Genomic DNA, 25,090 nt, shown 5'->3' with positions numbered 1-25,090 from the left:
TATCAAATTACTTAAATAATGGGTTATGCAATTTAAGGTAACTTGTAATTAATTACTAAGTTAAAGCAAAAAATTCAAACTTGAAAGCGAACTTGGAATTTTCTTGGGGAGACAGGAAGAGAGAGCGTGAAACTGACACCTGCAAGTCCAAACAACGCATGCGCATAAAGGGAAGTGTGGGAGCGCGGGCAGAGACTAGGGCTGAGACTTCGAGGCTCCCAGCAGGTGTTCGTTCCCTCGTGCCAGCGGGTCCCGGGACCATTCAGTGCCTCCTGCCTTACGCCTGCGCGATGCTCCGCGACCGCTCCGCCGCCTCCCTCGGCCCCTCCCGCCCCCTTCTTCAAACCTCCCGCCTCCACTTACAGGAGTGGGGGGGTGACGGGGTCGGTCTAATTCCAGTCCGCACATTCCGCACCGAGCCCTATCCCGGAGGCCCGCCGCCTCCGGAAACACGAGACCCCGCCCCGCCCCACCCCGGGTCACCGGGCGACGTGAGCGACAGCAAGAGGCGCGTCGCGGCACCTCGGGGGCGGGGCCGAGGTCCGTCCAGCGTCTCCCCCTCCCGCCGCCCTCTGTCGAATCTGCGGCGGCCGTTGGGCCGTTAGCGCAGTTTGGGCGGTTGTCTTGGAGAAGCAAAATGGCTGCGGCGACGGCGGCCGCAGCGGCGGCGGTGGTGGCTGCGGCGGCGGAGGAAGACACGGAGCTGCGGGACTTGCTGGTGCAGACGCTGGAGAACAGTGGAGTCCTCAATAGGATTAAGGTAAGGCGAGCGGGACGAGGCTGGGCTAGGCGACCCCGCCGGGGCCTCGACACCCGACTTAACACGGCCTTGAGCCGGAGTTCTCCCCTCGGGAACCCTCGGGGACTGAGGCCCAGTGGAACAGGGAACCGCGGGCCGGCGTCGCCGTCAGGGAGGGAACCATGTGCGGGGAGCGGAGCAGGGTGAGTGTGTGCCGGGCCTGAGCTCATAATGGAGGCTCTTCCACCTGCCCCTTTGGTCTCTAGTCCTCGCTCGCCGCTGCTCCGGACCCTCCTCTCTCCCCGCCCCCTTCCTAGCTCTGGAGAGAAGCTGCGGCCGGAGTCACCCTAGCTTAGAAAGCCGAATTTAACCCCCCCCTCTCCCCGGGGGGCGGCTGCAGAGGCTGGGGCGGTTTGGGTTCGGCGGTGATTCCACTCTTTGGAGTGGGAGAGTAGTGCAGGGGCGGGGGGAGGAGGGGAGAATCTTAAAAGCTCTCAAGGGCCCAGGTCTTTTCCCTTTTTTTTTTTTTTTTTTTTTTTTTTTTGCTAGTTTTAAACTTGATCAATATGAGCCCTTGTAATAGATGGAGGAGGTTGTGGTGGAATGGGACGCTGACCTCCTCCAAAAAAAGAGAGAACTTTGATCCCGAGTTTGCAAGAGTGAGAAATGCCTAACACAGGTGATAATAGATAGCATCCTAGGAGTTACAGTTGCAAGGAACCTGAGAGTCATGGAAACTGCTGTTCTTCAGTTGGATGGGCACATAGGTCAGCATAGATACCACAGGAGAATCACTTGCAATAGCAAAAGTTAGTACCTAAATCCCGGTACTAGGGCTGTGGTATAGAAGATAACAGTGGTCCTCCAGCATCGGCTAGCTTTTGTTTCCCCTTGCGGTTGTCAAAAACAAGTGTGATGAGTTTGGCCCTGCTGGTAATAGGAAGATAGTTTTTACGTGACTTTTCTAGAGTGAAGGTTTCATCGTAGAGTTTCTTATTGAAGAGATGCCATTCTTCATCCAATCCCATTCCTAAACGGTCAGTGTGATTTTAAACAAGCCTCTGCAGCTACTGTAGTAGCAGAGACGGGACCAGAAATAGGCGGTGGTATTCATTTTTGCCCTGGTGATTTGATGACAAATTTCTATAGTGTTGTTTGCATTTTCTCCTTGAATATTCATGCTTTCCTATTTTGGGAGGACAGTGCTTAGTAAGGTAGTACTTATAGAATAGGTAGTTAGACCAAGTCATCTACCTGGTATTTTTTTTTTTTTTCTTAATTCTGTTTGAATGGTATGTCATCATCTTGTCAGAAATTGTCAGAAATTTTTTTTTAAATATCCCCTTCCTTTTTTATTTTCTAGGCTGAACTACGGGCAGCTGTATTTTTAGCACTTGAAGAACAAGAAAAAATAGAGGTACGCAAATGAAATTAATCTTTATTGTACCTTTTTAATTTGTAATTCAAACTATTTAGGAAAAACTCCTGTATTTTTTTTTCTTTTATTCATATCATGTTATAACCTAGGTAATTTTTGAAGAATTTATCATTAAATATATATTATAGGGGAAAAAATTAACATTCCTTTTGAGGGATATTTCAGTACTTTGGAGTCAACAAGATAGAAGAAGCATTTAGGTTGGATAATAAAGGTCCTAGCATCAGAATAAGAATTCAACTCCTGGGGGCAGCTAGGTGGTGCAGTGGATAGAGCACCAGCCCTGAATTCAGGAGGACCTGAGTTCAAATGTGGTCTCAGACACTTAACACTTCCTAGCTGTGTGACCCTGGGCAAGTCACTTAACCCCAGCCTCAAAAAAAAAAAACTCCTCAGATCAAAGAGACTAAGATGGGGATGACAGCACCTATCTCCCAGTAAGTACTTACTTCAGTCTTAGCATATAGTAAACAGGAAAAATGAAGTAAAGATTTTTATTTAATCTTGATTTGGTAATAGAGCAGGGCTTCTTAAACTTTCCACTGAGAAATTTTTATATGACCTTGGAAATATAGTATATAAAATGGTATAGGTCAGACATTTACTGACAATCATAATTTTGTGACCTTTTCCCCCCATGCAGTTATATGATCCCATGTGGGGGTCTGAAAGTAGTAGCCTAACACAAAAGCATAATATCTGAACTCTGATGTCCCCATGCCTTTGTACAAGCTATGTCTCCTGGAATGTATTTACTTCTTACCTCTTATTAACAGTCTTGACACAATAGGGAATTTTATAAATGGCCTGTTGGTAATACGTAGAGTCACATGGTCACAAAGTTTCTTAAACTTTTTTTTCCCCAAATATAATGAAAGCAATGCCTAATGTGAGCGTTTTTTTTTTTTTTTTTTTTTTTTAATGGATTCTAAAGCTGTTCCTAAAGCAGAAGCTATTTCTTTAGAGAATACATGGTAATGTGTGTTTTTTTTCCCCCTTCTGCTAACTTCATGGTGATCATTAAGTTTTGCTTAGGATCAGTGTCTATTTAAAAAAATATATTGCTTTAAATCATGGATTCTTAACTTTTTTTGCCCCCTATTATGAAACATTTCTATAGTCTATTGAAGCCTGTGAATCCCTTTGGATCCCTTCTTAGAATAATTTTATAATGTACAAAATAAAATACATAGAATCATAAAGGAAACCAGTTGAGATACAGATACCATATTCACAGACCCTAAGTTGTCCTGCTTTAAATGATATAATTCTTAAAACTAAAACAAATTTATTTTCTGTTAAGTCCTTTCAGAATAGTGAACTTTAAGGTTATATAACTTGAAGCACAGAATCTCCAGTTTCCAAGAAAGAATTTGAAAAGTAGGACTGTACAAAAGCTAGGTTTATAATAAAGCAAATTTGCTAATTTGGTTTCAAATAAAATAATCATAAAACATTTCAAAATCCTTAAATACTTTGAAACGCCTACTCTTTAAAAATAAATTTACAATTTATTTTTACTTTAAAAATGTAGCTTTATGGGGCAGCTAGGTGGCCCAGTGGATAAAGAGCACCAGCCCTGTAGTCAGGAGGACCTGAGTTCAACTCTGACATCAGATACTTAACACTTTCTGGCTGTGTGACCCTGGGCAAGTCACTTACCTCCAATAGCCTCAGCAAAAAAAAAAAAAAAAAAATGTAGCTTTATGAAAATCTGTAAATTAATGATGTATAAAAAACTTCTTACATGCAGTATTTACTTTTGAAGATTAATAATAGAATTCTTTTAATATATTCTATAATAGAATTGTATAACAGAAATTATATATACATTATATATAAAAATAGAATAGAATAGAATTCTTCTTTTGATAGTTTAAAGTATAATGTGGCAGTGTAGTAGTTTGTGACCATAGAGCATAGAAATAGAAAAGTTTTTAAGATTGATAAATTAATTTTAGACTTTTACAATTGTCTTTTTTAATAGAACAAAACACCTTTAGTGAATGAAAGCCTGAAAAAGTTTTTAAATACTAAAGATGGTAAGTACCTTTAATCTACTTTTGGTTTTTGTTTACTCAAATTAAATTTTCAGATCAAAACTTGAGAGAATTCCATTTGATATTATAAAATAATTTAATTCTCTTTCTTCCTTTTCTTTTTAAGATAATGTAAGAACTTTATTATAACATTAAACCTCTATTAATTGTGTCAGATAGTGAACTATCATAGACAGTTTCAACCAGATTGACTCTAGCCGTACTTGTTGGAACAAGGCCATTTGCCAGAAAAATAAGGTACTCCAATGTCAGGATGTAAAATCCTATGTGGGTAATTGTAATGTATTTGGAGTTAATTGTAGCCTCTTAGTGACTTGTTCTTGAAGGGAATGCAAATATTCTGCTTTTCATATTTTAGTATTAAGAATATTACAGAGAAATAATTTTTTTTCTGAAGTTTTCTTGCAAGCTTTGTTTTAAAAACCTTATTCTCCTGTGGTATAGTACCATTTCCTAAAATACAAGAAAACAGTTTTGCAAAATACTAAATATTTGAATGAACAAATATGTGTTTTTTTCCATTTACTTTTGTAGGTCGTTTAGTGGCAAGTCTTGTTGCAGAATTCCTTCAGTTTTTCAATCTCGACTTCACCTTGGCCGTCTTTCAGCCTGAAACTAGCACAGTAAGAATGTGAACTTGACCATCTCATCTAGTGTCTTTTTGTGACTTTAGATTATGAAGTTAACTACATATCTTTAAATTCCCCTTATATATGTATTTATCCTCATTTTGAATTATTTATGCAACTTGAGGGAATTTGAATAATAACTGTTTCCAAGATGGCTATGTTCCTACTGTCCTGTAGTCAGCAATTGGCCAGAAAGACTTTTCTGTAGCATCAAATCATCTAGGAGGCAAGAAAGTGGACTGCCAAGAAAAAAATGGCCCTATTCTTATTGTGGCTACCAGAAGTAAACGGATGTCCTGAACCAGATGCTCCCAATGTGGTTTTTTTGGTGGTTGGTTTTTTTTTTTGTTTTTTTTTTTTTTTTTTTATAGTTGTGAGGAGAAATGTACTTTGTTTTATAATCATTATATGAAGGTCTTTTTCTATAGATGAATGCTGTATTTGTACGTATTTATAGACTTGGGGGTTTCAGATCTGCTGTTTGATTTTGGGCTGTATTTAAATTTCACCAAATTATAGACACAAACTTATCTTTCTTTATATTGGCTTTGTGTATTTATTGAGTGCTCCATTATTAAAATATAATTAAGAGTACTTTTAGCGCCAAGAAAATTCAACTTGTCTTAGAAATTAGGGCAGTTCCCTTGTACAGTGAATTTATTAGTGCTGATAATTTTTTTTTTTAAATTAAAGCTTTTTATTTACAAAAGATATTCCTGGGTAATTTTTCAACATTGACCCTTGCAAAGTTTTCTGTTCCGAATTTTTCCCACCTTCCTCTGACCCCCTCCCCCAGATGGCAGGTAGTCCAATACATGTTAAATATGTTAAAGTATATGTTAAATCCAATATATGTATACATATTTATATAGTTGCTTTGCTGCACAAGAAAAATTGGATCTAGAAGGAAAAAAACCTGAGAAGGAAAACAAAATGCAAACAAACACAACAGAAAGTATGAAAATGCTATGTTGTGGTCCACGCTCAGTTCCCACAGGCCTCTCTCTGGATGTAGATAGTTCTTTTCATCACTGAACAATTAGAATTGGCTTGAATCATCTTATTGTTGAAGAGAGCCACATCCATCAGAATTGATCATTTGTAGTCTTGTTTCTATGTATATAATGATTTCCTGGTTCTGCTCATTTCACTTAGCCATCAGTTCATGTAGATCTCTGCCAAGCCTATCTGAAATCATCCTGTTGGCTGTTTCTTACAGAACAATAATATTCTATAACATCCATATACCATAATTTATTCAGGCCATTCTCTAATTGATAGGCATCCATTTAGTTTTCAGTTCCTTGCCACTACAAAAAGGGCTGCCACAAACATTTTTGCACATGTGGGTCTCTTTTTCTCCTTTAAGATCTCTTTGGGATATAAGCCCAGTAGAAACACTGCTGGGTCAAAAGGTATGCACGATTTGATAACTCCTTTGACACAGTTCCAAATTACTCTCCAGAATGGTTGGATCTCATCACAGTTAGTGGTGATAACTTTTTTTTTTTTTTTTAATAGTTATTATTTACCAGATATATGCATGGGTAATTTTACAGCATTGACAGTTGCCAAACCTTTTATTCCAATTTTTCCCCTCCTTCCCCTTCCCATCCCCCAGGTTGACCAATACTTGTTAAATATGTTAAAAGTATAAATTAAATACAATATATGTATACATGTCCAAACAGTTATTTTTCTGTACAAAAAGAATTGAATTTTGAAATAGTGTACAATTAGCCTGTGAGGGAAATCAAAAATGCAGGTGGACAAAAATAGAGGTATTGGGAATTCTATGTAGTGGTTTATAGTCATCTCCCAGAGTTCTTTCACTGGGTGTAGCTGGTTCAGTTCATTACTGCTCTGTTGAAACTGATTTGGTTCATCTTATTGTTGAAGAGAGCCATGTCCATTAGAACTGATCATTATATAGTATTGTGTTGAAGTATATAGTGATCTCCTGGTCCTGCTCATTTCACTCAGCATCAATTCATGTAAGTCTCTCCAGGCCTTTCTGAAATCATCCTGCTGGTCATTTCTTACAGAACAATAATATTCCGTAATATTCATATAAGTGATGATAAATCTTAAAGCTAATTCCCATACTGTAGTCTTAAAAAGAAGATGTATAATATTGTACTCTTCACTGCGCCTTATTAGCCCCTCATGAATAAGTTTCTTGAGAGCACAATTCATTTCTTTGTTACTTTGCACATGTTAGGTAATAAATTGTACATAAAGCAAGCAAGATAGCTCAGGGCTCGATTGCAGATGTCATGAAGTCTTTCATGAAAGACACTTTAGTTGAATAGTATGCATAGAGTGAATTAAAAAGTATTAATTATGCATTTACTATGTGTTGGCACTATGCAAAGTGAGATAGTCCCCACTCTTAACATTTTAAGAGGGAGAGAGAATTCTTATGAGGCAGCGATAGCCAAGGAGGAGAGATTTTATCTAAGGGCTTAATTAAGTTGGATCCACAAGACAGTTCACATCCTTTCCAGAAGTAGTGGTAGTATTGAGTTGATAACTGTGCCCAAAGCGAGAAGTAGAAAGTAGTGGCAGTGGCACATATGCCAGGATGGTTTCTGAAGCTCTTGAGGGAGCACCAAGGCTTATATACTAGCAAATGACAAACTATCAAGGTAGATGGTCATGGTATGAAACATTGTCTCAGCTGGGGCCATCTGGATAAAGTGGGACAAGTGAGTTTGAGCAATCACAGCAATTCTATGACAGTATGGACAGACATTGAGAAGTAAATGAATTGAAAGAAAATGGAGGCACTGAAGAGAAAACATCTTTTTAGAAACTACACAAGTGAGCTGTGTGGAAGGTGAAGAGTGAGTGGGAAGGATGGCAGTATGGTAAGAGCCGGGGCAAGGATGAAGGCTTTGGGAAGAAGTCCTAACTGAGAAGAATGGAAGGCAATAACTGGAGGTTTCACAGCAGCGAAGTCTTTTTTTTTTTTTAGGCTGGGGTTAAGTGACTTGCCCAGGGTCACACAGCTAGGAAGTGTTAAGTGTCTGAGACCAGATTTGAACGCAGGTCCTCCTGAATTCAAGGCTGGTGCTCTATCCACTGCGCCAACTAGCTGCCCCCGCGAAGTCTTGTATAGGGGTCAAAATGGAGGCACTCGAGATAGACTTAACTTTCATGCAAGATAAACTTACTGCTTTCTAGAGTATCCTTCAATTGATGAAATAAACTCCAGAAAAAAATATTTTTAAAAAATGGCTTAAGCTTTCACAATTAAGAAAAGCAAAAATAGAATAAAATTAAAAGTGAAAAGGACATGCATTTATTAGGTGCTTTCTATGCCTTAGGTTCTATGCTTAGATATTGTTTAATTTGATCTTCATGGCAACTGTGTAAGGTAGGTACTATTACAATCCCCATTTTACAGTTGAAGAAACTGAAGTAGACAAGGTGACTTGCCCAGGATGACACAGCTTACTAAGTATCTGCATCTGGATTTGAATTCCTGTCTGTCAGACTTCCGCTCTAATGTTCTATCCTTTGCCTTGTAAGAAGAGCCCTGATGAAATGCTCAAGAGAGGGGAAAAATAATTTGAGGAACATTGACATTCCTGGTCAGGCAAACAGAAGCAGGGGAGCTTGTGATAGGGAAGAGAAACCCTAAGAGACTTCCAAAGAAAAGGATGCAAACCCTTGGGTAAAGCATCAAAGGAAGAGTTGGTAGAAGATCCCAGTTCAAAGCCAGGAGTATTTGGATCATATGGGTTTCACTCAGTGATTCAACATATATAGTGATGCTGAATTTGATGTTGTTTTTGGTTTGTGTATACATTTGGCTTTTTTGGTTAGAGATAGCAGGGTTTGTTGATTTTGTGTGTCACAGATGAATTTCCGTTAATTGTTTTTTATTAGCTGTCTCCTATTGTAATATCATTAATAGAAAACTAAGTTTATAGGCATGTCAAGTTAAAAAATGCATGAAAAGTTGTAGCTCTTGGCTTTTCTGAAAATTGAAAAGTAAAATTGAAAGTAGAAAAGGAAATTGAATTTTTCTTGCATTGCTTTTGGGTTTTTTTCTAGATTTTATTTTTATTGGGACCATAAACACACTGAGTTTAGAGTTCTCAGATATAGATATCTACAAGTTTATTCCTCAGCTTAATTTCAAGAAGCATAAACTTTTATGTTAAGTTACACAACCACAGGATATTAAGTATTAGATTTGGTTATGTTTCAATTAAAGCTTGCTGAAATTAATATAATTTTACATATATATAAAATTGTCAATGCTGTCAATATCAGCATATAATCTGTAAAATACTGCTTTGATCACATTGTATTATAGGAAAGAAATTTAATCTTTGTTGGATTTGATTTTTAGAGGAGAATGAAGCAATTGAGATTTTTGATACATATTTTTTAAGTGAGAATAATAAAGAGGAAAAAATAGGTTTCACTATTTTCCTAATTGTCATTTGATTAAGTTTTTTTTTTCCTCATGGTCCTTGTATTCTTAACTTTAAAGATCTTTTATTTCATTGGTGTGAGTTGTCCTGCTGAAGGGAGATTGCAACTTCTGTATGCCTTATTGGACTTAGTTCTTTTTCCAATTCTGGTAAAAAAAATTAGGATCTGGCAGTCTTTAGTTTTCCTTATTAATACAGGCTGTTTCTGGATCTTTATTTGAAATCTTTTCAACTTTTTAAAATATATCAGAGCTCATGTTCTGTTGGCATTGCCTTCAGGAATCTCCATTTACCTACCTGCCATAGATGAGGCATTAGCTGGAGTGTTTGACATTCATAGGATTTCTGGTTATTTGGTAGTAGATTAAATTGTTAGTAATATAGGGTTGAAAGAGACTTTGAAGTAACCATTTTCAATCAGATTCTCAGTAAATTGTTATATTCTTTTTGATCATTTTGATACACTCTTGTTTTTTTGTTTTCTTTTCTTTCTTTCTTTTTTTTTTTTTTCTGAGGCAATTGGGGTTCAATGATTTGCCCAGGGTCACACAGGTAGGAAGTGTTAAGTGTTTGAAGCCAATTTGAACTCAAGTCTTTCTAACTTCATGGCTGGTGCTCTTTTCTACTGTGCCACCTAGCTGCCCCCTACACTCCTGTTTCAATTAATAGCTCTTTAACTGGTTCCTTTCATTTTTTCATATATATATATGTGTGTGTGTGTGTGTGTGTGTATGTGTATGTGTATATCACACACACACACACACACACACACACACACACACACAGAGTCTTAGGTTCTAACCTTTGTCCTTCATTCCCTTGAACCCTTTTCAAATTAATGATGTCTCTATAAATGACAAATCATTACTAATTAACATTAGATTTGCTATGAAAGGAGTATTAAACTTGGCTACCGTTTGTGACTTTGATAGTTATCTTGCCTCATTAGACTTTTAATTCATTTGTAAAATAAATTGAAATTGTAAAAATCTTCATCTAGATGGAGAATTCTAACTTTTGGGGAGCTATGGATTCCTTTAGCAGTCTGGAAAGCTTATGGACCTTCTTAGAATAATATTTGTTATCTGCATTCATAATTGATGGAAATGTTAAGTTTCAGTAGAGGTTAGTAAAAATCAATTTACAGTATTTTTCCCATCTAGTTTCTTCACAGATCTTTTGAAATTAGAGATCCATGGACTCTTAAGTTAAGAATACCAGGTGCTCTTATAATTTGTATCCATACCATTTTTTTACAGGATGGCTTCATGGCTCCTTTATTTAAAGGAGTGTTGATATTATAGTGCATTGATATCACACAACTATAAAATACAATTTTTAAAAAGATGATTCTTGAGCCAACTGGCCACATAACTTAGAGATTTCTAAGATAGCCAAAAAAAAAAAAAATCCTCCTTATGAAATAGTATAATATGATCTCATCAATGAGTAGCCCATAAAAGATTTTTAAAGTAATCTCAGTGTACTTTTATGCATCTTTTCTTTCATTTCTTCAATTAAAGAACCTTTGGAACAAAGTGGATCTTTAGGACAGCCTTAGACTTGGAAGAACTAGATTCACATTTGGTCTTTGTCACATACCAACTGTTTGACAAGAAGACTTACTTATTAACCTTTCAGAATGATGTTAAATTTATAGATGAGTTACTGATTTTTATTGATGAAGGATATTTCTTTACTGGAAGTTATCCACACCAATGGCAAAACAGGTTTGTGAGCAAACAGCAGTGAGTGTTATGAATAAACAGTGAAATAATTGAAAAGTTAGCATTATAAAAAGGAAATGAATAACCCATAAATTTCATGTTAACTGCTGAAATATCAAGAATTGCCTGTGAACTGTAGTAGGTGGAAGATGAAATGACCAAAGAAACCAAAGGTTCAATATTCCAAGCATATTAATTTATTAAATAACGCATGCCAATTGCATAACAGATCGGCACCAGATTTCTTTGGACTGACCCTGAATCCAGAGGGAGACAGACCTTTATAAATAACAATCAAAAAAGGCCAATAAGTTAAAGTTAAAAAGTGAGATAAATGTAATCTGATATTTAATTGGATTAAAGATTGGGAACTTTCCAAGTTAGGAGGGGGAGAGTCAACAGGTGCAATTCCCTGAATTTAGAAGAAATGTCCCACTTCCCCTAAGTATCTGTAAACAATCAGAGGAATAAGGAAACAATTGATCGTATGAAGGCCAGTTTTTAAATGACATACTGATTGAGATGTATAATTGTGAAAAAACTTTTTTTTTTTTTTTTTTCAGTCTTTAGGTCTTACTAGGTTTTTGATCAGTGTAACCTAGACCTTAGAGGTCTTTAAAGCAGCAGATAGAGGTGGTCCAGCTTCCCATTCATGCAGGTTTCAATTAAAGTTGTTTCAAAATTCCCACAATTAAATAAAAGTTTTCTCACAGGACACAAATTGAACTAGACTCATAATTAAATAGAAATTAACCTGGCTCCAGAACTGAGTCATAAGATGGAATCAGTCTGGTTCAAGCAACTCCCAAAATTAACCACTTGGTATCCTACTCCTGTCAGTTTCCTCAAAACCCAGGCTAGGTTAAGTGACTTATTTTTTACTTTATATACTGAGAGAAAATTACCTTTAAAAAATAAATTTAAAAATTGTTAGTAGCTAATTTGTAATTTACTTTTATGTAAAATTTGCCAAACTGAACCATTAGGAAACTTTTTGACAATAGTTTTTAACCTAAGTGAAATTTCTGTGCTACAAGAGTCTGAAAGTAAATGGTTTAAATCTTTTTAAGTAGTGCCAAATATCTGTATTTGTATTATTTACAAATCACTTTGACATCCATAAACTAATCTGATTTTTGTTTCTTCTCAGTACCGTGCAATTTAGAATAGGTAATAATATCCTTATTTTACAAAATGAGGAAACTGAATCTGAGAGACTGTGTGCTGCTTTCAAGATTGTCTAACTAGTAATTGACTATAGGATCATATGATACAGTGCTTTTTATTACTTTTTCTCAAAATGATATATTCCATAACTGAACTATCACTGTCTTCTATAGAAAGAAGAGAAAATAGATATTAAATGGTTCTTATTAAAATGAACTTTTTTCTTGGGCTTCAATATTTCTAATAGTTTTTATAGAATTGTATAGTTATTTTCCATTAGCTATACTTATTGCCAAGTTCTTTGTTATTTTAAAAATAAATTTATTTTTACTTAAATTTTTAATATGATCTTCCATTTCTTCCTCCTTCCCTTTCCCTGATATTTCCTTCCAACTTCAATGAAAAAAATGAACAGTGAACCCTTTATCCTAAATGTGCATGGTCTAGGAAAACAAATTCCTACAGTTACCTGTATCACTTTTTTCATTTACCATCATTTTGATCAGTTCCAAGTTGTTTTTCTCTACAATGTTGTTATTTTATCAATCGTTTTTCTGGTTCTGCTCACTTTTTCTTATCAGTTCATAGAGGTGTTCTTCCCAGTTTCCTTTGAAACTCCATTTTATAAATTTTTTAGTATACAATAATATTCCATTCCATTCTCATATCACTCTTTGTTTAGCCATTTCTAAAAAGAGGACATAAGTATTTTTTATACATATAAGTCCTTTAAAAAATTTACTTTGGTGTGCAAGCTAGATGGTACAACTTGGGGGCAAAGGTTTGTAAAGTTTGGTGACTTTGGGGACATGGTTCTAAATTGATTTCCATAGTGGCTGGACCAATTCACAGCTCCATGAACAATATTTCTTTATTCCCCATTGTTTTTTCTTTCAATCTGGATTAAATAATTTGCCCAGGGTCACACAACTAGTATCTGAGGCTATATTTTTAGGTCATTTTGACTCTAGGACCAGCATTCCATCCACTGTGGCAGCTAGCTGCTCCACTTTTTCCATTGCTTACTGAAGTAATTTGTGATTCTATCAGAATTATTTTGCTGTAGTTGAAGTTGAAGAGAATGTAATTTTGTCTCCTCTTTATTTTTTTTATCTGTGGTACCTTGCCCATAATATGTATTTTATAGTTTATGGAATTCTATTTCTTTATGTAACATTTTTGAAATTGATCCCCTCTTTTAGGTTCAGAGAATCCTACTTTTCTTTCTCATTTTCTTAATATGTATAGTAATTGTCACATTATGTGTGACATTTCTTTATCATATCTTTTCTTAATATCACATTGATAAACTTCAAATTTTTCTCCACTTTAGCTTCTCTAGAGAGATGTACATGGATCTGACTGTTCTCCATATCTGAAATTCTTTTACTTTGTTTCCTAACTACTTTGGCTTCATTCAAGTTATAAATCCTAACTTCTATAGGGAAGTTTTTAGTGATGCCCCTTTAATTTTACTATCTTCTCTCTGTTGATTATCTCCAGTTTATTCTTTATGTACCTTATTTGTAGATAGATGTCTGCCTGTTGACTCCTCCAGTAAGTTGTGAGCTTCTTGAGACCTTTTTGCTTTGTGTTTTTTGTGCTTAGTACAGTGCTTCACACATAGTTCATGCTTAACAAATACGTATATACTAATTTTAACATAGAAATACAGAATGTTTAGCACTTAAAGGGACTTTAAAGCTTGTCCAGTTTTTCCTTTTTCCAGATAGGAAGTAGAGGCTCCACATTAGAAGCAACTTATCCATAATGTTAGCACATAATGTGTGAATCCATTATTTAACTAATTCCAGAGTTCCCTTCATACCTCCTATCTTATATCAATGTTTAGGGTGTCCCAAGAGTCTTTATGCAATATGAAGTATGTTTTAAGCTATTAAAACTTAAAACTTCATGAAGACTTTTTGAATATTTTGAATTTAACAGGTACATGCATGTACCACATATGTGTATCTTTTCATATGTGAATGACAATAAAAACTCATACTATTTCAAGGTTTATAAGAATAACTGAGTAACAAAAGGTCTAGTTTAACCATTAAGGACCTGCCACATTAATTTATATCTGTATATGTATTTCTGAAGAAGTAACAATTCCAAAACTATTCTTAAAATCTCTTGAGTCCCAATTTTCTTATCTATTTACACAAAAAAAGGATAATACTTATACTACCTACTTCTTAGGGCTCTTGAAAATGTTATGAAGAAAATATTTCACTATATTATGAATTTTATAGTGCATTCTAGTGTATCTTTTTTTTTTTTTTCCCCTTCCCAGATTCATGGGCTTGAAGGTCGAGAGAATTTAGCCCGTGATTTAGGAATTATTGAAGCAGAAGGCACTGTGGGTGGACCATTGCTGTTAGAGGTAATCAGACGATGTCAGCAGAAAGAAAAAGGTTCAATTACTGGGGAGGTAAGTATGATTTTTATTTTTTCATGGTAGAAATGTGCTGTTGAATTTCCCAAGTTTTACCTTAATCATTCTTCACATTAAATATGTAAGTTAGCACAGACTCCTAGGACTGGAATTTGAAAGAATTGGATTATGTGTATTTAGATTTGATGATATTTGAAAATACATTGACAATGCCAGTCTCTGAGAAGATAATAGAATGAATATACCTAGGAATCTCTTTTCTCATTATTCTCCCTTGAAAACAGCAGTAAAGATACACAAAAAGAAGTAAACTGTTAGGAATTTTCTAAAAAAATTTCAAAAGAAATAAAAATCGTGAAGAAACAAAAGATTACAGTAAAAAGGTGTTCTGTCCTCAAGAAAGAAGCTGAGGTGCAAAAACACCTTTTGGAATGGATAGGGAATAATTACAAATATCACATCAGAAAAATACTATAATTCTTTAAAATCCAGACTGCAGACAACACAGTTGAGTAAATGAATGAAAATCATAAAATTGATACTAGCTGAAGGAAATATTTTGCCTTTATAAAAGAAGACTCATAGAGTTTAAGATAGTTATGTTCAAAGGCTGTGATGTGGAGGAGGAATTAATTCTGTTTGGCCTCAGAAGGTAGGACCAGAAATGCTGCACAGAAATTTCTGTGAAGCCAAATGATGTCAAGAAAGAATCTTATTATAATTAAGAGTTGTCTTAAGGTAGAAAGTTTTGCCCCCATAGATGGAAGATTTTCTTTTCTAAGTGATATTTACACAGATGCGGAATGAAAACTTTTTGGATATGTTGTAATGGGGATCCTTTCTTATACGAGTTAGACTAGCTGTCCACTCTTTCTTCTATACTGTCTTGTTGGTTGGATCACATTTGAGTTGGGGTTCCAGGCTTGAGTCACCAAGTTCTTTCTGGACATCCCAAATAGGAAAACCCATAAACATCTTAAAACTTAAAAAACTCATTATCTTTTCCCTAACATCTTTAGACTTTATTTAGAACAGAATCCCTATCACTATTGATTTGAAGACATCATTATCCTCCTAATCCTTAAGTCAGTGTCATCCTCAATTTCTCACTGTTATATATTCCATATATCCAGTCTTTGGCACGTCATTTCTTTACAACCTCAGATCTTCACATATTTCTACTCCTGTAGTCACCATTTTATTACAGATACTTTCATCATGTTTTGTTTGGAATATTGTAATAGATTTTTGATTGGCCTCTCTGCAGTCAGTCTCCTTAGTTACGTCTGTCTTCCTCTTAGCTTTCAAAGTTATTTTCTGTCTCTTGTTTCTACTTTTTCATTGGTAGTCCCTTGAGCCTGGAATACCCTTTCTTTACCTCTACTTCCTGGCTTCCTTCAAGATATAATGCAAATCCTACTTCCCCCCAAAAGTCTTGCTAGTTGCTAATATTTTTTCCTTCTTTGCATTATCTTCCATTTACTCTATTTGTGTGTTGTACATGGTGCTTATATAAACATGTATAAATATGCAAAAATATCTCTTAATTGTTTCTTTGAAGGGTGGTATGAGGAGCAAAAGAGATAATATTTGTGTGACAGTATCTGCCATAAATTAGATGCTTAATAAATAAATACTTTTTTCCTTTCTCACCTACATGTTACATGTTGTCTTTTTTCCACATTGTCTCCCCCCATTAGAATGTGACCTTTGAAGGCATGGATTGCATTTATTTGCTCATACTAAGTGCTTAATAAATTCTTGGTTACTGACTGACTAATGACAATAATTAAAGAGAGCAATTGCAGAGGAAAACAAGGAAAACATTATGCAGTTTAGGGTATTTTTGATTTTAAAAAAATCAAAATTTAGTGTTTAAAAATATACAAATTTTTTATAGAGCAAGAATTCTTAAACCTGGGGTTCACAGATTAGAAGTAGGATATGGTTTGTGTTTCAGTGATTTATTGACAATGAGAGAATATTAGTATTGAACATCTTTCATTCAGTGTTCATATGAAAATATTATCTAATTATGAATTAGATCTATTTGGGTCACATTCTATTAGATTTCATGTAATTTTAAGGAGAGTCATCAAATTAACATGGTATCTTTAAACATTTCTAAGAACTCTGAATAAGACTTAATCAAGTAGCATTTATGTATTCTGGAGTAATTTTAGTAGGTATTTCTAGTTTTACATCTACATGCAAAATATTACAGATCAGGATTGTATCACCCAATCTCATTTTTATAGGTTATGAAGACAGGACATGGGATATAAAATTCAAGTACCCTGCACTCATATGTGAGAGTTTAACAATTAAAAATTTTGTATGGGGGGGCCGGTTCATGGTGCAGTAGATAGAGCACTGGCCGTAGAACCAGGAGGACTTGAGTTCAAAGTTCAAACAATTAATATTTATTAGCTGTATGATCCTGAGCAAATCACTTAATCCCAGTTGCCACAACAACAACAACAGCAAGAATTCCAAAATGTTTCTTTAGTTTCTTAATGCATTTTCAAGTGGAAACATCTTTTGGTTCCTGTTAATCATCTCTGCCTTCCTCTTTAATAGTACAGACTGTATTAGAACTTGACTTCAATTTCTTACTTTCTTAAGGTCCTACTTTCTTAGCTTCTGCAATGTCATAACAACTAAGTTTATAAAGTAAAGGTTAAGAGTTAGAAAAATAATTTGATTAATCTATAATAATCAAATTTCAGTACTCTAATAACAAAATGCAATTGTCAGGCAAACATATAAATAAGTTGTATATTTGAATAGCATGCTGATTGAATTATTTCATAACTTATAGGCACTTCACTTATATAGAGTTAATGGATAAGTTAGAGAATTTTACTTTTTTTTTTTTTCCTTCTAAATATACTGCTTTAAGGTTTGCAAAATGCTTACAAATACTTTCATCTTAGAAGGTAGGTGCTATTATGATCCTAGTTTTGTAAATAAGGAAACAAGCAGACAGAGTAAGTGACTTGCTCAATGTTACAGGAATAACAAGGTTGAATTTTGAGTTCAAGTCTTCTTCCGTTTGCCACTTAGCTGTCCATATACATAATTACATTTTAATTGCATTATGACTCACAAATGTATCTACACACATATAAGTAAGCACACATGAACTATGTGCATGAGTCTTTGAAAAATGAATTTTGTTCTAGGATGCAAAGAAATAGGTAAATTTATTAGAGGTAGAAATTTCAACATATTTATGGATCATATTGCAATAAAATTATGATTAAAAGAGATTTGAATGGTTGTGCAAATATTTAAAATAAAATAAGTGGCAAAAAAAATACAGCAATGGTTTTCCCAAATAATTCCATATAACCCCTAGATTATATAAGGATTTATATAAGAAATATTAAGTTCAAGTTTGAGAAACAATCAGTATGACAAATCTTATCAATAAGAAAAATATAGGATTAGGTCTTTATCACATTACATACCCCACAATTAATTCCAAATAGAAGTAATATAATCTATTTTAAAATAATTTTTAATGGAAAAAATGGAATAATTTCATACTTATAGGGAAGAAAACTCTTATTCAATAAACCTAATTATTAGAAGTAAAATGTATTGATTTAATTTTCTAAAACTAGCTCCTGCAGTGCAGAAAGTCATACATAACAATCAGGAAAAAGGTGACCAAATCAAAAAACAGGAATGTGCCATATAACAAACATGAAAACCTTTACATATAGTGTTTTGCAAAGTGAACAAACTGGGGAAAATAGAAAAAGTTTAAAAAGAAATTCAGAAGCAAATAGAAGTGTTTAGATAGTCTGTTAGAAGACCTGCATTTAAATCTGGTGTCAGACATTTACTAGTTGTAAAATTTTCTCTGTAAAATAAGGTTAATAACAGTTTTCCAAAGTTGTTGTGAGGATCAGATGAGATAATTATCACGAATTTAGCATTTTATCATAGTTGGGGAAAAAATTTTGAACCCCAAGTTAGTGCAGTAAATGTACAAGTTCAGGATGAGTGAAGCAGGAAATATGTGAAACTCCAAATGAGCTTTCTCACACTTTACAGAGGCAAGGTCAGAGCCTTTTATCTCTTCTGGTTACAAAGTCTTTCCCCTGTCTCCCCAGTGTTGGGTGATGAGGTTAACATTCTTTCCTGATACTCCTACAACATCCACACTTAATAAGTTCCCCCTCCCACTACATACATTGTATGGCCATTAAAATGAGCCATAGCTCCTCCTGGGGAGAAGTTAATATTTATAAAAGAATTAAGCATGCATCCTCTAGCTAAGGTATGACCTTTGTCTTTTAGCTTTTTTTTTTTTTTTTTTTTTTTTTTTCCCCCTTACACAGTTAGTTCTGCCCAGTTTTACTTAGTTTCAATTGGTTTCAGATGCTCCCCTACTTCCTTCCTCTGGATTACTTCCAGCTCTAGACTTGCAGTTTTTCTCCATTTTGGGAACATAGCTGTTTATTGTTTCTCACACTATTGCTATGAAAATGTTAACTATTATTTTTTAAAAACTTTTAAAGTTCAAATATACATGTAAGTATGTATATTAAATTTGTTTTGCTATCATGTGTTTTATATTTTAAGTTTAAAACAAAACTGGGAGAAAAAGTTACAGCATATAGTTTGTAAATATAATATAAAATACATTTGCATCACTGGCATTCACTTTCATGACATGTATCAACATTTTATGTTTAGTTAATGTAAAAGGAAAAGCAACGTAGCCTGGAAGATCAGAAGCTAGTTTTGGTTTCAGTTCTTTTATCTTTGAACACATTCTGACTAGAGGCTTATGAGAAAATCATTTAACCCTTCAAAAAGTATCTGAAATAGTTCCTAGACTATTTTACATTGAGGTACTGCCAATGTTGTTGCAAGAAGAATTTGACACTAATATGCTCATTATTCTTTTAATAATATACCCTTCTTAAAAAAGGAATGTAGGTGAGGAGCTATTATTAGCAACTTAGGGGAGGATGGAATAATTTACATATTAGAGCCATGGATAAGGGAAGAATTTGACCAAATGAGAGCTAAAATTGTTAGATATAAGATGGATAGTTTTGATTAAATTAAAAAGGTTTTGTAAAAACAAAACCAATGTCATTAAGATTAGAAGGAAATCAGAAAACTGAGGGGGAAATCTTTGTAGGAAGTAATTCTTATAAAAGCCTCCTGTCAAATATATAGGTGAATCAAATTTATAAGAATATAAGGCATTCCCTTGTTGGTAGTGGTCAAAGTATGTGAATAGGCAGTTTTCTGAAAAAATCAAGACTGATTATAGTTATGAAGAAATGCTCTAAATCACTTGATTAAAGAAATGGAAATGAAAACAACTGAGAGGTATCACTTATTGCCTAGTAAAGTAGCTAATATGACAGAAAAGGAAAATGATAAATGTTGGAAAATATGGGGAAAAATTGAAGTATTAATGTACTATTGGTGTAATTGTGAACTGATTGAACTATTCTTGAGGGCAATTTGAAATTATGCCCAATGGCTATAATTCTATTGAGCCAGCAATATCACTACTAGGTCCATATCCCAAAGAGGTTTAAAAACAAGAAAAGGAAAGGACTTATTATTCAAAAATATTTCTAGCAGTTTTTTGTATTGGCAAAGAATTAGAAAATGAGTGAATGCTTATCAAATGGGGAATGACTGAACAAGTTGTTATATATGATTGAGTCTGAATGAAGATCTAAGTATACTACTTTTCACTTAAAATTTTTTTTTGAGTAGTTTTTTTTAGTCTTTTTTTTCATAACACGTAATTGCTTTGGAAATATGTTTGTATGACTGTACCTGTATAACCTGTGTCAAATTGCTTGCTATCTCAGGGAGGAGATACGAGGGAAGGAGAAAATTTGCAACATTTTTTAAAAAAAGAAATGTTTTTTAAAATTAACAATTTTAAGTGGAGAAACATTTTTAAAAAAGGAATATGAAAGGACCATTACATTTTGCCTTTTTGGGAAGGGGGGAGATTGTTTTGGTTAAATGAATTGTCAAGGGTCACACAATAGTGTATGTGAGACCAGGGCCATTGTGCCATTTAGCTGCTCCAATTCCATTTTTTTTTTTAAACCTTTTTATTTATTTGTTTTATTTTATTTTAGAGTAAAATATTTATTAAAGCATTCCAGCAGAATCATTCTTTCTTATCTAATCTCTTAGTTCATTTAGTTCATTTGGCTGGATTTGAGGCCAAGATTCCATATTAGATTATCTCATATACTTTTTAGCTTAAAGTATCTCATAGTAGTATCCTTCAGCCTGACCAAATGGTGTGCAAATGTGTGATTAATCACAGATGTTATTAGATTGTGCATCTCACAAAACCATTTGTTACCATTTTTTGAAATATTTTATAGTATCTATACTACTAGTATGTTGATAGTTTTTATAAATCAAATCATTAAATATTGATAACTTATTACTGCAGTACACAATGTTTGGAAAGTATGAAGATAACATAAAAAGACCCTGTTCCCACAAAGATTAGTAATTTATTCAGGAGTATATGGTATGGTCAATGGAATATTGAATACTTTGTGTCAGGAATGTCCAAATAATTGGATCTTTTTGATCCTGGGCAAGTCATTTAATTTCTTGGCCCAATTTTCTCATCTGCAAAATAGGAATACTAATAACATCTACCTCACAAGTAAGAATCAAATGAGTTAATAATATTATATTATGTCAATGTGTGTGTGTGTGTGTGTGTGTGTGTGTGTGTGTGTGTATATATATATATACACATGTAAATATAAAAAATAAGCATTTTATAAATCTTGAATTGCTTTATAAATATTTTTAATAAAAGTTAAGAAGAATGGAAAACTAATAATCAACTTGAGCTATTTTTTAAATATTGGCTAGGATTTTGATGGTTGGGGGTGATCTATAGGGGAACAGTGAAATGTATTCTGGGAACTTGCCCATAAACCTATTGGTTTTTCATATTTGTTTCCATTGGTTTCTGAAAAATGGGGTTAAGCTAGAGTGAAGAGTTTAGAAACATGAATGAGTTGTGATGAAGCTGGAATGATAAAAAATCAGTTAATATAGAATGCCTTGAGTTAATCACTCCAAAAAAAAAAAATCTATCCAGAAGGGCCAGTGCAAGCAACCTCTTAAAGATATTATCCCTTAATATTCAACTCACACTTGTGCCTTCTGTCTATATATATTCCTTCTAACTGCCATATTAATGAGAAATTTCTAATGAGTTTCAAGTATCATCCTTCCATGTAGAAATGTTTTATATTTTATCTTTTTTTTTTTTTTTTTTCCTGAGGCTGGAGTTAAGTGACTTGCCCAGGGTCACACAGTTAGGAAGTGTTAAGTGTCTGAGACCAGATTTGAACTTGGGTCCTCCTGAATTCAAGGCTGGTACTCTATCCACTGCACCACCTAGTTGCCCCCCATGTTGGAATGTAAACAGATAAACTTTATTTAAGTCTCTTATGATATCAATTTCCTGATTACTTCCTTATGTTCTCTAGAGTTCTATATTTGAAAGTCAAATTTTCCATTTAGCTCTAGTCTTTTTGTCAAATGCTTGAAAATCTTCTCTTTGTTTGAATTTACATCTTTTCCCCTGAAGAATTATGTTTAGTTTTGTTGGGCAGGTGAATTTTAGGTGTAATCCTAGCTCCATTGCTCTCTGGAATATCATATTCCAAGTCTTCTAGTCTTTTAATGTAGTATCTGCTATATTTTGTGTTTTCCTGACTGTGGCTTCCCTATAGAGTTGTTCATTTCTGGATGCTTGCAATATTTTTTTCTTGACCTTGGAATTTCTTGAATTTGGATATAATCATGGGAATTTTCATTTTGGGATCTCTTTCAGGAGGTAATCTGTTGATTCCTTCAATTTCTATTTTACCCTCTGGTACTAGGACAGATTTCCTTGATAATTTTTTGAAAAGATGATGTCTAGTCTCTATCTCTCTCTCTTTTTTTTCATCATGAATTTTAGTCATTCAGACCAGTAATTTTTAAATGATCTCTCCTGGATCTGTTTTTCAGGTTAGTTGTTTTTCCAATGAGATATTTCACATTTTTTTTCTTTTTGGGGGAGTTTTGCTTTATATCTTGATTTTTTTTTTTTTTTCAAAAGTCATTAGCTTTCATTTGCTCAATTCTGTTTTTTTAAGGAATTATTTTCCTCAGTGAGATTTGTACCTCCTTCCCCAATTGGCCAATTTTGCTTTTTAAGACATTTCTTGTTAGCTTCCCCGCTCCCCTAGTAAATCTGTTTTTAATATACATTATTTTGTGAACCATATTGGAAGAGAAAAAAGAGCGTAAAGGAGAAAAATCATGGGAGAGATAAAACAAGAAAAAAGAAATGAACATAGAATGTGTTGATTTACATTGAATTTCCATAGTTCTTTTTCTGGATGCAGATGGCATTTTCTGTCCAAAGTCAACTGGGATTGCTTCGGATCACTGAACTGCTGAAAAGAATCAAGCCTTTCAGAGTTGGTCATCACACATTCTTGCTGTTACTGTGAACAATGTATTCTGGTTCTACTTGTTTTGTTTAGCATCAATTCTTGTAAATCTTTCTAGGCTTTTCTATTATCAGCTTGTTTATTTTTTATAGAACAGTAATATTCCATTATCTTCATATATCACAGCTTATTTATCCATTCCTCCATAGATCCATGAGCATCTACTCATTTTCTAATTCTTTAGTACCATGAAAAAAGCTTCCACATTTTTGCACATGGGAGTCGTTTTCCTTCCTTTAAGTTCTCATTAGTTTTTTGTATTTCCTTTTGCACCTCAATTCTTTCCCTAATTTTTTCTCCATCTCTCTTACTTGATCATCAAAGTCCCTTTTGAACTCTTCCATAGCCTGATCCCAATTCTTTATTTTCTTTAAGGCTTTAGATGTAGAAGCTTTGACTTTGTTATCATCTTCTGAGTTTGTGTTTTGTTATGGGCCAGAACTCTGAATATGAAACAAGGATTCTCACAAAGTATTATAACTAAGTGGAATTGATGAGACAATGGTTATCTAGTTTAGCATGATGTGCTTAATAGTTCAATAAGTTCAGTATGATTGATTTACTCTTTCAACAAAAAATGGTTTCCTAGTGATATAATAATAGGTTTATACTCAGTGTAGAGCATATAAGCCAAGGAGAGAGATTCATTTCCACCTTCAGTCAGACTCCTGCTGTCTCTCCTGGGGGACTGAGAGAGCTTAGATTCAGAGCTAGGGAAGACAAGCGGACTGGAGGCTGAAGTACAAGCCACAAGCCCTTGGACTTAGATTCATTCATCTCACACCACCTTGGTGGCAGGCTCTCCTCCTTTATATCTCCACTGAAACCAAGACTCCAGAAGACCTTTAAGAAAGCTAACTTGGCCCCAGTAAAAAAAGACATGACTGAGGATTTGGACTTTAACCCCTGGCTACTCTTGTGGTGATTACTGAACTGAAACGAAGGCTGCCCCGAGACCCCCAGAAAACTGAACCCACCAAGAACATTGCATTTTGGCACCCAATGTGGGGCAAGAACCTACATCTGTGAAATTAGGGTAAGTACAAAAAACAGATAAGAAAGAAACTTCGTAAAGGGCTAAACTAGTGCTTCAGTTGAAATGGAACAGATGTTTAGAAAACAAACTTCAAGGAAAATGTGTTGAAAGCTTGGTTAAACTTAGTTACACTGAGGTTACACCTAGAGAGTCTTTAGAAATTCAGTACTAAAATATGATCAATCAGCAGAGAAGCAATCTGATAGAAGAAAGGGATTACATGATCAATCAGCCAAAAAGCAATCAGATGGAAGAAAGGAGGAATTATATGATCTATCAGCCAAGAAGCAATCAGAGGGGAAAAAGGGATTGCAATTAAGGAAATAGAGCTGCATGCAGCAGGGATATCCCCATGAGAGGTGAAATCTGTTCCTGTTTTGCCCATGGACACAATAGGCTTGACCATTTCCCCTCCTAAGAGTGCTTACAAAACAGCGTTCATCCATACACTGATGTGGGGAAACTGGAGAATGTGTGGCTAATATTCTAGTCACTACCATAGGTAGACAATGTGTGACTTATCAATCAAGAAAAGTAGTAGCATCAGGTTTACTGATACAGACTCCTAATAAGCAATCTGGTAATAATCGCCCAGATTCTGATTCCAAGCAGCAGAATCCAAGAGTATTCTAGACTGCAGCAGTTACAGCTGACTGGCCTATGCTCATTATCTATGTAAATGGTTTACCATTGGAAGGAACAGGTGTAGATCATACAGCCATTAGAGGTGCCAGTTGGCTCAGTCCCTGACCAAAGATTAAGGCAGACATCTATATGTTTGGTGTAGGAGGATCAGTAGCAACTGAATTTAGTGCTGCTTCTATGAGATGGATATTTGAAAATGAAACAGGAATTTTTACTCCTTTTGTAGTTGAAAAAAATCCTCATCAATTTGTGGGGAAGAGACA

At 34.6% G+C, this 25,090-nt stretch overlaps 1 protein-coding gene across 3 annotated transcripts in view; it reads left to right on the top strand.

The window, feature by feature from the left end:
• The first annotated feature begins 385 nt into the window (after positions 1-385).
• CEP43 (centrosomal protein 43) overlaps positions 386-25,090 on the top strand; it is a 58,546-nt gene continuing 33,841 nt past the window's right edge. For 2 of the 3 annotated variants that reach the window (XM_074309340.1, XM_074309339.1), the window contains exons 1-5: positions 547-760; positions 2,103-2,156; positions 4,165-4,219; positions 4,772-4,860; positions 14,508-14,645. In XM_074309340.1, the coding sequence (XP_074165441.1) occupies positions 638-760; positions 2,103-2,156; positions 4,165-4,219; positions 4,772-4,860; positions 14,508-14,645 (459 nt within the window). In that variant the 5' untranslated portion in view covers positions 547-637. Of the gene's footprint in view, positions 761-2,102; positions 2,157-4,164; positions 4,220-4,771; positions 4,861-14,507; positions 14,646-25,090 lie in introns of all 3 variants that reach the window. The other variant, XM_074309341.1, reaches the window with a different exon arrangement.

Source organism: Sminthopsis crassicaudata, chromosome 4 (assembly GCF_048593235.1).
Source record: "Sminthopsis crassicaudata isolate SCR6 chromosome 4, ASM4859323v1, whole genome shotgun sequence".
NCBI lineage: Eukaryota > Metazoa > Chordata > Mammalia > Dasyuromorphia > Dasyuridae > Sminthopsis > Sminthopsis crassicaudata.
Note: the sequence above shows the minus strand (reverse complement) of the source record. Positions and strands in the feature narration are given on the sequence as shown.